This window comes from Sander lucioperca, chromosome 22 (genome assembly GCF_008315115.2).
Source record: "Sander lucioperca isolate FBNREF2018 chromosome 22, SLUC_FBN_1.2, whole genome shotgun sequence".
Taxonomy (NCBI): Eukaryota; Metazoa; Chordata; class Actinopteri; order Perciformes; family Percidae; genus Sander; species Sander lucioperca.
Genome location: NC_050194.1, coordinates 2,418,036 through 2,435,127, shown reverse-complemented (window position 1 = coordinate 2,435,127; position 17,092 = coordinate 2,418,036). Strand labels below are relative to the sequence as shown.

General features: G+C 41.6%; 2 protein-coding genes across 2 annotated transcripts in view; one reads left to right on the top strand and one right to left on the bottom strand.

Moving 5' to 3' along the window:
* LOC116059262 (interferon-inducible GTPase 5-like) overlaps nucleotides 1-17,092 on the bottom strand; it is a 32,688-nt gene that overhangs the window by 7,215 nt on the left and 8,381 nt on the right. The window lies entirely within an intron of this gene.
* Nucleotides 13,097-15,677, top strand: LOC116059260 (interferon-inducible GTPase 5-like). Its single transcript, XM_031312233.1, has 3 exons — nucleotides 13,097-13,131; nucleotides 13,589-14,166; nucleotides 14,519-15,677. Exons 2-3 carry the CDS (start codon nucleotides 13,597-13,599, stop codon nucleotides 15,155-15,157), a joined length of 1,209 nt encoding a protein of 402 aa, XP_031168093.1. The 5' UTR covers nucleotides 13,097-13,131; nucleotides 13,589-13,596; the 3' UTR covers nucleotides 15,158-15,677.

The following is a 17,092-nucleotide window of genomic DNA, read 5'->3' as shown; positions in this document are numbered from 1 at the left end:
TAGTAAAATTAGGAAGCTTCATAAGTAGGATCTGTGTTTTATGTGTTGTGTTGGTTTGTTCATTTTGTCCCGGGATGTTGTTATTTTATAAATGTGGTCTGGTGAAAGAAAAAACGGAGACAGCTGGTCTGTTTGCTGAGATCGTTAAGTTTTCTTTGACTTTTTGTGATTGTTTAACTTGTTTTGTGGTAGTGTATTGTTGTTTGCAATCTCTGCCGTTTCTCCTTGGTCAGTTGTGTGCTTCAATGCTGTGGAGCTCTGCTCCCGACAGAATCACACTGGTGTATGGACTGCGCATGTCTAGGAATTTTAGGAATTCAAGTCTTCACAGAAAGTTTAGGCCACTCCTTGCCTGCACTGGAGTGCAGAGATGGAGTAGCGAAAGGAGAAAGGGGGGTTGAATGCAGCCTGGTAAAATTAAAGTGCCAATTGTTTGATTATGAAATTATCTGATTGAGATCTATTAAATTTATAGATAAGAGTTATGCTGATCGATAAAAAAGGGAAATACTATTGTAATGATTAAAACGTTTTTTGAGTTAAGTGGATTGATTATTCATAAATCTGTTAATTATTCTTTACCATCTTATTAACTAGTGCTATATTAACGCATCCTTCACGAGTGATGTAGCCTATTTTCATTTTTACTGTTATGCATCTTTGAGTGGTGCTAGGAGATGGTTAGGTCTGTGTTGCTTGGCTGTGTTTTGAGGTTTGCATGGTTTCATATACTGAATGTGGATACTATTTGATGTGTAGCTATGCTAATGTTTTACTGTTTCCTGTAATTTTACATGGTTAACTGGGAAAGAGTTTGTGTTGTAATGATATGCATGGTGTCTTGCTGATTTCTAGCTGCATAGTCTAACCTGTGTTAATGTTTTGCAATCTTTTGTTGTTTTGGTTTAAAAATCTGGAAAAAGGACTATAGTTGAAAGTAGCTGGTTAACACTGATATATTTACAGAAATGTAGAATAATATGTGTTGTCCTTTATAAATAGGAATATGAATGAGACTAACTATGATTTTTTATCTAGAATCTTTAAATTAGTATTTCATAACAATTGTGATTACTTAAATAAATTAACACTTACATTTTATGGTGAATGGTCTGGTGAGATAAAAAGATTAAGAATTGCTGTTTGTTTCTTTCCTTTTCCTCCTGTGGGGTGAGAAACGAGAAGAAGGGGAGAGAGACAGAGAGGAGGTGCTGGCCGGTGCGTCACGCGACAACGTGGGCAGTCCTGGATCTGATTTGATCAAAGGCCAGTAACTGTTTTATCCACAAACTCTTAACAAATACCTGCATCCTGATATATATGTGTATGTTCATTTACAGTTATCATTGCTGATGCATATTTGGGTTGCTTTTCCTTATGGGATATTGTAGCTACATTACTCTACAGGAGATATTACATCTGTCTGTATAAGTTTATGCATAAGATATTCCATATTGTGACTATTTGACAAGAGACTTGGCAACAGACTGATCAATTAATGCATTTGAGAATTATACATGGGAATTTTCCATGTGTATGGGTTGCTTTGTCTGGAGCTCCGTTGGACATTCAGTGTTGAGATTATTTGGTAAATTAAGGCGATTGGGGGTCTATTGGGTTATTGATTTACTACATAGTAGTGTGGGATCTTTTTAGTTACATAGGATTGAACTTTCTCTTCTTTATCGGACATCTGTTCTTCTTTTTGATTACCTGTGTGTTTGAATACTATTGTGTTGGTGCTGTAGTATTGCTGAGTAATAAGTGTTTTTTGGATTGCTTTGAAGTTGGCTGGTTCCTTTACCTTCCTATATTGGATGTGGGACACCCGCTGTTTATCAAAATAAATAGACATGTAAAAATAAAATAAAATAAATAAAAGGAAGGAGGGTAAAGATAAGCTCTATAGCCTAAAGTATTCTTAGTTTAACAATTGGTAGTTTTTATATACAACTAATAATTTACAACAAAGGAATACAGAAGAGTTGCTACGATGTGGAAAAAAGACAGGAAAAAGGGCATTAACAATCAGAAAATAATCACTCCGGTTGATGTAGTACAAAAGAACAATCCTTTAGTCAATGATATCGCCAAGTTGTCAGGAAAATGGCACAAACGCTGGCCGGATATTGAACAGCCATGGCCAGTAGAGGGGACTCTTAACCCGGATGTTATTAAAATAATCCAAGTGCTTGTGTCAACGTACAAGGCAGATCAAAAGAAGGGGAAAAAAGGCGAAAAACGTAGAAAAAAGAGACAAAAAGAGTTGGGTACGCTTAAGTTGTTTGAGAATGAGGGACAGAAACTGATGAAGGCTACAAAAGATAAAAGAGATAAAAGTGTAGAGGAAATGGCAAAAAAGGAGAAAATAACAGAAAAATTAATGGCAGAAAAGAACACCTTTCTCGCATACGGAATCAGTGAAAAGACCTCCACCTTATGAGGAGGAAGCGGAGTTTAAGGACATCTATCCCCAGCTTCCAGTGATCAGTCAGAAGGGTGACTACTGCATCAGAGATGAAGATGACCTAATAATAGAGATAGGACAAGCAGAAACGACTATAAAAATGACTCCAAACTCTAAAAGTAAGAAGAAATTGAAACATCTGGAAACCAAGGGCAGAGTGAGGTTTAGCAAAACAAAGGATGATGACGATGGTGATCAGAGTGAAGAAGAGGAGATCATGGGAGGATATGTCCCTGCAATCAGAAGGGTGTTGGCTAGAGCGGAAAGGAGAGGAGAAGAAAAATGGAAGAAACAACAAGCTATAAGAGATCAGACCTCTGACGAAAGTGAAAATGGAGACGAGAGTGATGAAGAAGAGGAGATCAAAGGAGCTACGGGATCATGTTCTACTACAGCTGAGTTAGAAGAAGTTGAAAGAGACATGGATCGATGTGAGCTATACTTGGAGAGATCTACTAAACTAGAAGACATAAAAGAACTGGAAAAGCAATTTGAGAAGCTGAAGACAAGGAGGGAAGAATTGCAGAAGAAAGGATCCCGAAAAGTGGAGAAGAAATATACATTGCGCTCAAGAAAGGGAAAGGTAAGCGAGAAGATGCTGCCGGTGTTCATTCGAGGACAGAATTTGGAGTACAAGCCCTTGCAGAACACTGATATGTCAGATATTCTTGATAAGTTGCCTACTCTTCAAGAGGGAGCACATCCTTGGATTGCAAAGTTGGAAGAAATGTCGACAGGAACACAGTTTGCCATAGGAGATATCAAGAGACTTTTGGCTAACCTTGTTGGGATTCCAGCTATGGGAAGAATCTTCCAGAGAGCAGGACTTAATCGATATGTGGGGACTTCTGTATATGATCCTGAGTTGTTTGCCGCAAGTAGAGGTCATCTGTGGTGAGCGCTCAGAGATGAATATCCAACAAATGTGAATCCAGACAACATCTTGATTGAGCCATTGGGACAAGAAGAAAATCCAAGAGCGTATGTGTCAAGAGCCCACCAAGTGTGGAGAAATATTACAGGAAATGATCCAGAGGTGAGTCAACTGGAAAAGTCAGTTTTGCGAACCAAAATACAGAAGGGATTGCCTGTTCCGGTAAGAAGCAAATTGGCGGAAGTAGTGGGACTTGGAAGTATGACAACAAGTGTGTATACAGATCAAATAGCCCATCAGGTGGAGTTATATAGGAAAAAGGAACATGAGCAGAAAGAACAGGACCGAGAGACTCTTAGAAAACTCAATCAAATACAGCTGGTGGACAATAAGAGGAAGGAGAAGAAGCAGGCCGTGGTTTTGCAAAACCAGTGCCCACAGAATCAACAATCACCGCCACAACTTCAGTCAAGCCAAGTCCAACCCCAGATGCCTCAACCACCATTCGTGGTTCCAGTGGTTTCATATGCACAGCCAGTTTCTGGACAGACACAGAACTGGAGAGGAAGAGCAAGAGGACGAGGGGGTGTAGGAAGAGGAAGAGGAGGAAGATATAACCCTTACTCTCAACAATCCTCAGAAGTGTGTTACAGTTGTGGACAGGATGGACACTTTGCCCGTGATTGTAATAGACTAAGAGGAAATTTCAGAGGAAACCACAGAGGAGATTATAGGGGCCAGTCGAGGCCATATGGAGGACCGGTTAACCCTTACAAGGGTCCGGAACCAGGATTCTAGAGGTGCCCAGAAGATCCGAAAGGGGGGTGTCAGCTGGTAGCATTAGGGCCGGAAAGAGATCCAACGATTAAGGTGAAAGTAAATAACCGTCCTTTGGAAGTGATGGTGGATAGTGGAGCTGCGTTCACCTGTATTCGGCCTGAAGATGCTATACATCTCCCCATGTCCAATCAACTGATTCGGACAATCGGGTTTGAGGGAGTGAAACAGCTGATTCCTCTAACGGAACCAATTGAGCTCTGCTATAAAAATCAGAAAACTACAATACCCATATTGGTATCAGAACATACACCGATTGCATTGTTGGGAAGAGATGCTTTGTGTAGATTGAACTGCACAATAAAATGCACACCAGACGGCTGTTTGGTGGAAGTACCCAAAGAAATTGCTCACCAATTATTGATGACAATGGAGACCGAAGCTTCTTCAGTCTTCTGGATTGGAAATCTCAGTGCAGATTTTTTGGAACCAGCTAAATTGTGGGAAAAATTTATTGTTGCAAACATGCCAGATGCGAGGCTTCCGGAATATCCATTTCATTGTACGCTCAAGTATTTCAAGAATGCTGCCCAATCAAACTCAGAGGAATGGTTGAATCATCAACCAAAGAAAGTCCAACTTAGTTCAAGTTGCATAATTCTAGGACCACAAGGAGCAGCTATGAAGATAAACACAGATGATTATCTGGATAAAGAATTTGAGATCGAGAAGAGTGTGCCACATGTCACCTTGTTGATTTCTGAAGAATATGAGCAGAAGCATATAGGAGAAATGATGACAGAAGCAGAGAAAGCTGTTTTTAGACCTACAGGAGAGAATCTGGCAATTTGGAGGAGTGACGATCAGCAATTTCTCAAAATTATGATTTCAGCTCAAGGACAGGGACAGCCACAAGCTGTGCGGATGACACATGAATCTATCTGCAGTGCCAAGAAGGATTCAGACACCCTGAAAGAGGAGATGATGCAACAGGTGCCAGAGTGTCTGTGGTCTCAACATAGTACTGATATTGGACGTGTAAAGTCAGCCCAACCAGTTAAGGTTGAACTTCGACCAGGAGCTAGACCTCCGTGGAAAAGTCAGTATCCGTTGAAAGATGAAGCTATCCAAGGGATTGAACCACAAATTGAAGGACTTTTAAAAGCAGGTGTTTTGAAGATAACACAAAATCCTCAGAGTAATACGCCTTTGTTGCCAGTAAAGAAGCCAGATGAGACTTATCGTATGGTGCACGATTTGAGAGCAGTAAATGAAGTAGTAACTGACTTCCCAGCAGAAGTGCCAGATCCGCATACTTTGCTAGCTCAGATTCCTTCTGATGCGACACACTTTACGGTGATAGATTTGTGCGGTGCATTTTTTAGTGTTCCACTTAGTGTAGAAAGTCAAGGTTTATTTGGATTCACTTATAAAGGACAGTTTTATGAGTACAGGCGATTGCCACAAGGGTTTAAACATAGTCCTCATATTTTCAATAAAGTATTGAAGGATGATTTGACAGGGCTAAATCAAATATTGCAAAGTACTGTAATACAATATGTCGATGACATTATTGTCTGTGCACCAAATGAGGATGTATGCCATCAAGATTCGATTAAATTGCTACAGATATTGGCAGAAAATGGCCATAAAATTTCACAGAAAAAGTTGCAATATTGCCAAGAAAAGGTGGTTTATTTGGGTCAGAACATAATGCATGGACATAGAAGCATCGCTGATAGTCAATTGGAGGCAATTCGCAAAGCTCCAAAGCCTAGGACTGTCAGAGAGATGTTGACATTTCTTGGTATTGCTGGTTACTCTTCGGCTTGGGTTGAGAATTATGCTAGCTTGACGGGACCCTTGAGGGCTATGATTAAGGATATTGGAAATAGCCAACTTCATGGTAACCTTGCATGGACACAGGAAGGCCTTTTGGCATTTGAAACAATCAAACAAAGGTTACAAGAGGCACCAGCACTTACACTTCCAGACTATTCTAAGAATTTCTTGCTGTATGTGTCTACTTCTATGGGAGGTAAATATGCATGTGCAGTTCTTTGTCAGCCGACAGGTACCGGGATGAACCCTCAACCTATTTCTTACTATTCTACTGCTTATTCAGACGTAGAATTAGGGTTACCACCGTGTTATAGAGCAATGGTAGGAGTCTCTTTAATGTATGATAAAGCATCATCAGTCACGATGGCCGGAGGCCTGTCCAACTAAGCGGAAAGATGCTCAGTCGGTTGCCAAGTTTTTGTGTAGAGAGGTGATAAGCAGGTGGGGACTTCCTGATCGAATATCCTCAGATAATGGGAAAGAGTTCGTGGATAAGACAGTGAAATTGATTTTTAAAAAATTGGGAATTAAACAACGTCTTGGAGCAGTTTATCATCCACAAAGCCAAGGGATTTGCGAAAAAATGAATGGTGTTTTAAAAAATCGTATTGTCAAGATTTGCCAACATACAGGGCTGAACTGGATAGCCGCATTACCTTTAGCCTTGATGGTGTGTCGCTCAAGTGAGTTGCGTGATTTACGTATGACACCCCATGAATTGGTCACAGGAAGACGGATGCCTACGCCTTGTCTGCGAACAAGCGGAAAAGGTCCAAGTTTGGCTTTTTTGGAAGATGAAATGAGAGCATATGTTACATATATGGCTAATTTCCATAAAAGAATATCCACATATGTTTCTGACAGGCAAAGAAAAGAAGAGGTGCAGGAGAAGCTCGATGAGCAAAAAAGGAGTACAGTGCAACCTGGGGACAAGGTGTTCGTGAAGGTATTTAGAAGGAAATGGTATAACGAACGCCGTGAAGGACCATTTGAGGTTGTTCGCAGTACGGGAACAGCCGTTCAGGTTAAAGGGTCTCCAACGTGGTATCATTTATCGAATTGTGTTAAAGCTCCCAGGGAAGAAATACCACGGCTAGGGAATCAAGATGTTGAGGGCTCAAAAGAGCCAGAAGAAAGTAGGGAAGAACAGCCAGCAGAAAGAGAGATTGTCCATAATGTGGACAATGCTGATGATCATGTGTATACTTCTGAGGATGCCAGACATGACACAGCAATTGATGGACAGGAAAGGAGATTTGGAGACATTGAGTTTCAATATGTCCCAGAAACAGCAGGGACTACCCCAGTGGAAGGTGAAACCACAGAGGTTGCCGAGGGCTGTAACTCCGTTATAGGAGGAGCCGGTGATTCAGTTAGACGAAATAGCCCAAGACCAGTCAGGAAAAAAGTCAAACCAAGACGCTACGAAGATTAGAGTTGAAGTGTCTCTAGGAAAGCCAGCTCAGCTTCCATGCCAGTGTATGAGAGAGAATAGTGGTGAAGGAAAATTTAGAGTTCGGTGGGAAGACAGCCATGGTGGAGTTTTAGACCTGCTAGGAACAATGACATCAAGAAAGTATGCGTTATTAAATGATAAGAGAAGATTGAAAATTGAAGGGGATTGTAGTCTTTATGTGTATAATTCCCAACGGGAGGATCAAGGTGATTATAAGTGTATTTTTTATGATCCACAGTTTGAAAGCGAGGGAATAGAGTCGGGACTCAGAGTTAATGTGGTGACGCTGGTAGTAAAAGATGGGAACAAAAGCATGGGGGTCCAAGTTGTTGAAGAAACAAAAGAATCAACAACACTGATATCAACACTTCAGCCTAACATTAGAACAATGAGTGGTAATTCAACTCTTTTAGCATTGGTAGTTGCTAAAGGTATAAATGTATCAAAGTTGACTACAGTGGCGCCTCGGATGACTGCGCCAATGCCAACTGTTTTGAAGACTGTGATGAAAGTCAAGTTGGGAACAACAACTGTTCTTCCTTGTAAATGTGGGAGATGGAACAGTGGTGGTAATAATCTTCCCGAGTGGAGAAATAATCGTGGTGAGGTTGTATTATTACGTGGACCAGAAGTGGATGGTATATCTTATAGTCAAAGGAAGTATTCTTTGTTCAATGATATGAAATGGTGGAAAGTTTCGGGCGACTGTTCACTTGTTTTGTTTAATACCACATGGGAAGATCTAGGGGAATATGTGTGTACTTATTCAGAGCCAGAGTTTAAAACAGTTCCATTTCAAAATTATTGGATAGCAAGTCGTGTGTCTCATAAAGTGACACTTGTGACAGAAGATTTAAAGTCTGTTGAAATTTCTACAGTTACTAAAGGAGTACAGGAACCATATACTACAGTAATTACTCCAAGAGTGAATAATACACAGAGGACGTTTGTCAACTTGCTTTTGGAAACAATTGAAAGTGTTAATACCTCAACTAAAGCAGTGAATTTGGTGGTAACTTCGAAAGAAATGAATGCTACGACAGTAGTAACATCCCTTGTAAATGTGATGCCAACATCGAGTACAATTTTTCAGAAAATAGAGAAGAATATAGTAAATGTAACCCAGAAGTTTGTGTTACAGACGGAGTTAGGTGCAAATAGCAGTAAGGATATTTCTGACGTTAGTGAACAGATGGTAGAAGAGAAGGATGTAGATTTATCTGAAACAGTTCAGAATGGCATCCCGGATGAACAAAATGAGTTCTCTAATTTTGGTGAAACACTAGTAGATATGATTGATCAATACCGTTCATTAAGGAAGAGAGAAACTACATGGAAAGCATATGGATTTGATTCTTCTGTTTTGAGAATCACAGATAGATGGGCAAGTAGGAATCTATGGTTCCAACAGTTAACTCATTCTGTGAGGTCAGTTAAGAAATTGAATGGTCCATGTCTGTTGAAAGTACCTCCACCTGGTACGTGGGACTCAATTTTAGAGACAGTGGCTCAACCTCTGTCTATTAAATGTCAATCTTACGCTCTGTCATGGTTGTTGTATCATCAACAATCTTCAGTAGATGTAGTGATGTCTTTGTCAACACAGTTGTTTAGACCTAAATATGATTGTTCTTGGTTGAATGGATTACCCTATGTGAACTTGTTAGATCAGAAGGAGAATAAGCTAACAGCAGTTCCAGAAGCAATGGAAGTGACACCTGCGAGGGCAAAAGGATGTTTTTGTTCAAATAAGACGTATGATGGACCAGGAATGTTTATGGGAATATCAGATTGTGATGACTATATGATGACTTTGGATAAGCATGAACGCAAGATTAGTGAAGATATGTATAAAGTAACTTTTTCTATACCATCTAGTAAAACGGGTAGAACAGTGATGGTTAGAGATCAGCTTTTGCCTGGTAATGTGACTATAGGGAATTTTCAAGATATCTGGTGGGTTTGTGATAACGAAGCCTATTTATTTTTACCTTATGGATGGATAGGATGTTGTTATATGGCAACGTTGAAGCTTCCGTATGAGGTTTATACCATTCAAAAAGGGGAAGCGCCTGAGACAGCTCAAACTGATGCTAGTTCTGGAAGTAGAGTGAAGAGAGAGATGGCACAATTTCACAACCTAGAAGCTTATCACTGGAAAATCAGTTTGGGAGAGAAATGGGGATTAGGACTTTTTCCTTGGTATGGAGTAACATTTTTGGCCGATCACATTGATAATATTACCTATACTTTGCAAGGTTTTGCAAATGAGACGATAAGAGGTTTTAACATTTTGTCAAATACTCAAAGAAGTCACAGATTGACGCTGTTGAAACATGACATGGCTCTTGACTATATTTCAGCCAAACAGGGTGGTTTGTGTGTAGCTCTGAACTTGACGGGAGATGATTGTTATACTTTGATTCCTGATTGTACTGATAATATCACGAGTGTTATAGATGCATTGAAAAGTATAAGGGATGCATTTGGTCGATCTGAAGGAGCTGGATGGTCTGCAAACGTTTGGCTGCAAGATCAATTAGGACCAGTGGGAGCAGTAGTGGTTCAGATTTTGGTGGCGGCTCTTTTAGCGCTATGTGTGATGTTTTGCTTTTGTACTTTGCTGTTGACTTTTGCGAAGGCTATGATATTGAGATGGGTTGGAGTGGTAATGCCTGGAGATAGCACTCAGATGCCTTTGTTAGATGTGACTGATTTGGACGGAGATGGAGCAATGTTAGGTGGGGTATTGATGGAAGCGTATCCCTTGGTGGAAGAGCATGAGAGGTGGGGTGAGAGGGGCACATGACGCAGACGTGGATTGTTGTTTCGGGGCCTCAGCAGTAGCCCCATGGGCGGGTCAAAGGGGAAGGAAGCTGTGATCCCATGAGGATAAAAGATATGGGAGACAGAAACATAGGGAGAAGGAAGTAAGGTAAAAAAAAGCGACAGGGGGGGGGAGGGAGAAAAAAGGAAGAGGTGGAGCAGGACAGGAGGGAAGAAGGGGGAAGGAGCAGTGGGGGGGGGGGGGAAAAAAAAGGAAGACCGAGGGAAAAGGGGGGGGCAGAAAGGAAAGAGGGGGAAAGGCGAGGAGGGTGGAACCAACAGACACAACATGAGACACAGGGGAAGGGGAAAAGAGAACGAGGACAACGTTGGAGGAAGAGAAAAAAAAAAAAAAAAAAAGAAGGAGAGCAAAGAAAAGGGGGAGGGGGAAAGACGAACAGGGGGCAACGGAAAGCAAAAAGGGAGGAAGAAAAAAAAAATGAAGAGAAGGAGAAGAATGGGGGGGGAGAAGAGAGAAGGGGAGAGAGAACAGCTTTTTTAATGAATTTCATATAGTAAAAAAACAAACAGGAAGTCGGGCCGCAGCGAAAACGAAAAGAGGAAAACGAAAAAACAATAACAAGGAGGGGATAAAAGGGGAGAAAAAGAAGAAAGAGAGCGAAAACGTGAAAAAGGAATACACGAAGTGAAACACAGGCAAAAAGACAGGAAGCGAGCACGACACAGGAGAAGGGGCGGGGAAGGAACAAACCACAACAAAAAAAACAGAAAGGAAGAGAAGAGCTTTACTAGACCAGGGGGAACCAGCCCACGCCCGGCGCACGCAAGCGCGCAGAAGAAGCAACACAACAGGAAAACAAAAACAGCAGCAGAAGATGACCGCCATGGGGCGGGAGCGAGGAATAGAACAAACCGCGGGGGGAAGCAAAAACTTTCTTACTTCTCGTGCACGGAATCGTGGAGCTTCGTAACAGTGACAACAAAAAAATGAGCGATTTTGTGCTCGCTTCTCCCCCTATCATTTCCCATCTTCGTCTCGCCTTTACTTGAGAAGCGATCTTTAAATACTTAACATGAGTAGGGGTTCCCCCAAGACAGAGGAGACCTTTGTTGGAGTTGTGCCAGATAACAGGCATCGATTGGTCAGTTATCCGTCCAATGATATACTCAAACATATTACGCCCTATATTGATACAATGCATATGATATATACGTTGTTCATACAAAGAAAAGTTAGAGCGACACAATTTGAAGATTGGGCTGGTCGTCTCTCCAGATATCCATGGGTCTGTTAAATTGATGCTGAAAACTCTGATGTAATAAATCTTTTTATACCAAGAGCAGTGTCTACGAAGTTCCTTCTCCATACAGCGACAACACAGTGCTGCAACTGAAATATACCACATCCTCTCTCTCTCCATCCTCCTCTCTCTCTCTCTACCCCCCTCCCTCCGTCATATCACTGACAATCACATACAAAACATTTTGTAATCAACTAGAAAATAATCTTCAAATAAAAGAGAAAACATAACACAGTAGTCCTACTATATATATATATATATATATATATATATATATATATATATGTATGTCTTCTAGGCTACCTAGCCATTTTCTCACCTTGTTCATCCTGCTCTCTCTGCCCTTCTCTCTCTCTATTCTCCTCACTCCTTTGTGCTGTCAACCAGAAGGCAAATGTAATCAACTAATCAACAGTCTAATGATCCGTCAGGTCGAATTATTTATTTCGCATTGGCATTAACTTATTTATAGTGTATATATATATATATATATAGTGTCTGGTAGGGAGGTAACTGCAGTGGCGGCACTAGGCTATTTTTAGCGGTGCTCAAGCCGTTACAGCAGGCTATTAATAGCACACTTTAAAAACTCGTTGTAGGCTACTCCTAAGATACATTTGCCTACAGTTAGCAATTTAGCCATACCTTTTCAGTGGTTGAAAGTAGCCATACTCTGACGACTGTTCCCCAAAGTTATCTGCGCAGACTCAACAGTAGGCTGAGGCGCCCTCGTTCAGGGAATCACAGACAGGCTGTTGACTTTAGGCTACAACTGCTTCAGCACCCCTAAAAATAGCCTGGCGCCACCTATGCTCTCTGCCCATCACAGTAGTTGTTACACCTTCAGGGTGTATGCCAGTGCATACCAAACGTCAAAGGTGCAGCTCTGTGACAAACAGACTGTTTCTTGTAAAGGGTGTTAATGCTGTTCTAAGCTCTTCCGAAGGCACACCTACAGTCTGAGCAACAGTGTTGTTCAGTTAAACAGAATTCAGCAACTTAAGACAGTCAACAACTTGGCCAATGAAAACGTCCTGCTGTGGGTGACAGAGACCAATCAGTGTCTGCCATGTCTCCTTGTAGGCGTTATCAGTGAAAGCACCTGGTTTACAAGAAACACAGTCAGTTTATCATAGAGCTGCACCCTTACAAGAGAGCATACCATAGAGCATACCAAACGTCAATGAGTGCATCCTTTGACGTTTGGTATGCACTGGCACACACCCTGAAGGTGTAACAACTACTGTGATGGGCAGAGAGGTTAAACCAAAGAATTATCTCTATATATTTTCTCATGTGGAGATTTTAGTGATACCTGTAAGGAGATTTACATTTAAGGGAGTACACTCTGATGAACTATGAACCTAAAAAAGTATGTGCATACTGTTTGTCAAAGGGTGCAGCTCTTTGACAAACAGACTGCGTTTGTTGTGAACAAATGCTTGCTACTGTTAACTCTGACGAGGAGACGTGGCAGACACTGATTGGTCTCTTTCACCCACAGCGGGACGTTTTCATTGGCCACTTCATTGACTGTCTAAGTTGAAGAACTCTATAAAACTGAACAACACTACAGAGAATTGAAACTTTCCTGCTGAGTCACAATGTTCCTCAAGTACCTCAGACGGTAAGACATATATTTACAGTTTCACATTACACTGTATTGTTTATGACTGTTAAAGCTGCATCTGTTTAATATTCAGTCAATATTTGTGACTTTCCTGTCGTATCACTGCAGATTTGTCTCATGTTAACACACTTTGCACTGTTCTTTGTGTTAGTAGTCTTGTGTAATGAGGTCACTATGACTGTTCCAGGGAACAAAGACACAATGAAGACATTACTGAATTCTTTTTAACATGTTTTCATGGCTTTTGCTGCCCATAAAAAAATAAACTGACTGCTGGCAACAGTTTAGCTTTTTGGATATAGACTGCACACGTTATCTAAATGCAATCTCCCAACTATGACTAACTTACTTACTTACTATTTTAATGAATGATTAGATGAGGGTAAGCTTTAATATTCTGCAACTTCCTGAATCAAAATAGCTCAATGATTTGTTGTTTGTACTTATTCTTCAGGAAGTGCTATGGATCCACATGATGATGAACAAATAGCAGGAATTAAAAAAGAACTGCAAACCAATGGATCCGCTGCAGCCGCTGCAATGATCCAGACTTATTTGGACGAGCAGGATAATATTCAGCTAAATATTGGGATCACAGGAGAGTCTGGTTCTGGTAAATCCTCCTTTGTTAATGCCTTTAGAGGCATACACAACAGCGATAAGAAAAGAGCAGCCCCTACTGGTGTTAAAGAAACCACCACAGATCCTACACCATACCCCCATCCAAATCATCCCAATGTTACACTTTGGGATCTTCCTGGTATCGGCACCACCAAGTTTCCAGCTGACGAGTACCTGAAGAAGATTGAATTTGAAAGGTTTGACTTCTTTATCATCATCTCAGCTGATCGCTTCAGAGAAAATGATGTGAAGCTCGCTGAGGAGATTCAGAAGATGAAGAAGAAGTTCTACTTTGTTCGCTCAAAGATTGACCACAACATACGTGATGAAGAAGAAACTCAGGGGTCAGAGTTCAACGAAGAAGAGACCCTTAAAGAAATAAGGGAGGACTGTATTCAAGGTAAGTCTGAGGTTAGGTGGATATTTACAAATGCCTAAAACTTAAAGTCATACAGTATGCAACAAGGGTCACAAGCAGACACTTTGATTTTAAGAGAGGACAAGATAATAACTTTCCACATTGGCTCTGTTAACAGGTCATAAAATAAATCATATGAACACTGGCAGAGCCCCCTAATGAGGGTCTGTTGGCTTGACTGCTCATCTTCTCAGATCTGAACAAATATTTCTACTGTAAACGACCTACCTGTCTTTGTGTCGGGCCTGCAGAGGGTTTCTGGGAAGTGTAGGCTTAAGAGGTTATTTCTCAGTTTGTTTTAATTTCATCATGTGAAGGTAACTTCCTGTTCTCTTTGTGACACAGGTCTTGTCAAAAGGACGTGTTGAGTCTCCACAAGTCTTCCTGGTGTCCAGCCGTAAACTCAACCTGTATGACTTCCATTTGTTAGAGAAAACCTTACAGGAAGAACTTCTTGCACACAAGAGGAATGCTCTGCTGTTGGCCTTGCCCAATGTCAGTCTTGAAATAATCATAAAGAAGAAAGAAGCTTTACAGGCAAGAATAAAGTACCGTGCTGGTGTGTCTGCACTTGGAGCATTTACACCAGTTCCTGGGCTTTCTTTTGGTGCTGATATGATCATGATGGTTACTACCATTAGACAGTACCAAGCTACCTTTGGTCTTGATAGCGAGTCACTGCAGCGTCTTGCTCAGACTGTAGGTCTGCCTCTGGATGAGCTTAGAGCAGTGATGACATCACCACTGGCTGGAAAAGAAATAAACAAAGATCTTATCATTAAGTTAGTGAGCTGTTCTGTGGTTGACCTTTCATTAACAGCAACAGAGGAAGGGTTTAGATTTATTCCATTATTTGGAATCCCAGCAGCAATGACCCTCTCTTCTGTCTCCACATACACAACTCTCAACATGTTCCTCAACATGCTTGCTGACGATGCACAGAAGGTATTTGAAAAGGCCCTGGGTTTGGACACCACAGTGTGATATCATAGATAGATTGATCTTTATTGTCATTGTGCTCAAAGTATAATGACAATATGTTTACCAGCTCTTCAGTAGTAATAGTGTAAAGGTTTTTGGTGGTGAGGTAGCAGCATAAGGGGTTGTTAGTGCAAAAACATTAGGCAATGTTTCAGTCTTTGGCATTATGGGGAAGACAGTTGCATTATGGGATCATTAGGTGATCATTTCAAACTTAGTCTGCAAAGCTAAGCCAACACTTTGATCAAATGATGATGCTAACAGTCTAAATACTGAATGTTAATCTGAGTGAAATGAAGGCTTTTGAAAAATCAATTAAAATGTTCATTGATATTAGCTACAATTTGTGATTTTGTTATAACATGAAATTATTTGAAACTAATGTACTTGTACTTGATTCTTGCTGTTAGGAGTTTGTAACTTCATGGTTGGATGAACTTAATGGATGAAAGCATCAGCTAAATGTCATGTGATGAATGTAATGAAGACTTTTGAATAATCAAAAACATGTTCATAGAAATGAGCTGAAATGTGTGATTTAGTTATTATTAGAAGTGAAATGAATTCTCCATGTTACATAGCAGAAGGTTGTACAAACACAGAATATCCTGTTACTGCACCGCCATCTAGTGGACACATGTTGTCATTACATCACACCATCTTTAAAATGGTCAACAAGTCAATACTCCAGTCATTTCATAACTGTTTCATCCAATCCACCCTCACCTTCAGCTTATTCTAACTATTAGCTCTTATTCTTTATTTTATAAAGGAAAAACAAACATTAATTAACATTTCTGTAAATGTGCCAGTGTTAGCCAGCCAGCAAATTTTCAACTGTAGTCCTTTGGCCAGATTATTTTCGACCATAGCAACAGGAAACAACACGACATTAGTACAGGATAAACTATCCATCCATCCATCCATCTTCTTCCGCTTATCCGGTAACGGGTCGCGGGAGTAGCAGCTCCAGCAGGGGACCCCAAACTTCCCTTTCCCGAGCCACATTAACCAGCTCCGACTGGGGGATCCCGAGGCGTTCCCAGGCCAGGTTGGAGATATAATCCCTTCACCTAGTCCTGGGTCTTCCCCGAGGCCTCCTCCCAGCTGGATTTGCCTGGAACACCTCCCTAGGGAGGCGCCCAGGGGGCATCCTTACTAGATGCCCGAACCACCTCAACTGGCTCCTTTCGACGTGAAGGAGCAGCGGCTCTACTCCGAGCTCCTCACGGATGACTGAGCTTCTCACCCTATCTCTAAGGGAGACGCCACCCACCCTCCTGAGGAAAACCATTTCGGCCGCTTTTACCCTGGATCTCGTTCTTTCGGTCATGACCCAGCCTTCATGACCATAGGTGAGGGTAGGAACGAAAACTGACCGGTAGATTGAGAGCTTTGCCTTCTGGCTCAGCTCTCTTTTCGTCACAACGGTGCGATAAATTGAGTGTAATACCGCACCCGCTGCGCCGATTCTCCGACCAATCTCCCGCTCCATTGTCCCCTCACTCGCGAACAATACCCCAAGGTACTTGAACTCCTTCACTTGGGGTAAAGACTCATTCCCTACCTGGAGAAGGCACTCCATCGGTTTCCTGCTGAGAACCATGGCCTCAGATTTAGAGGTGCTGATCCTCATCCCAGCCGCTTCACACTCGGCTGCGAACCGATCCAGTGAGTGCTGAAGGTCACAGGCCGACGATGCCATCAGGACCACATCATCCGCAAAAAGCAGCGATGAGATCCCCAGCTCACCAAACTGCAACCCCTCTCCAACCCGACTACGCCTCGATATCCTGTCCATAAATACTACAAACAGGATTGGTGACAAAGTGGAGCCCTGGCGGAGGCCAACTCTCACCTGAAACGAGTCCGACTTACTGCCGAGAACCCGGACACAGCTCTCGCTTTGGTCGTACAGAGATTGGATGGCCCTGAGAA

Bases quoted from the DNA above. Each gene is read 5' to 3' on its own strand.
- LOC116059260 (XM_031312233.1), top strand. From the start codon at position 13,597: ATGGATCCACATGATGATGAACAAATAGCAGGAATTAAAAAAGAACTG. The intron at 14,167-14,518 runs GTTAGGTGGATA...TTTGTGACACAG, and splicing joins GTATTCAAGGTAAGTCTGAG to GTCTTGTCAAAAGGACGTGT.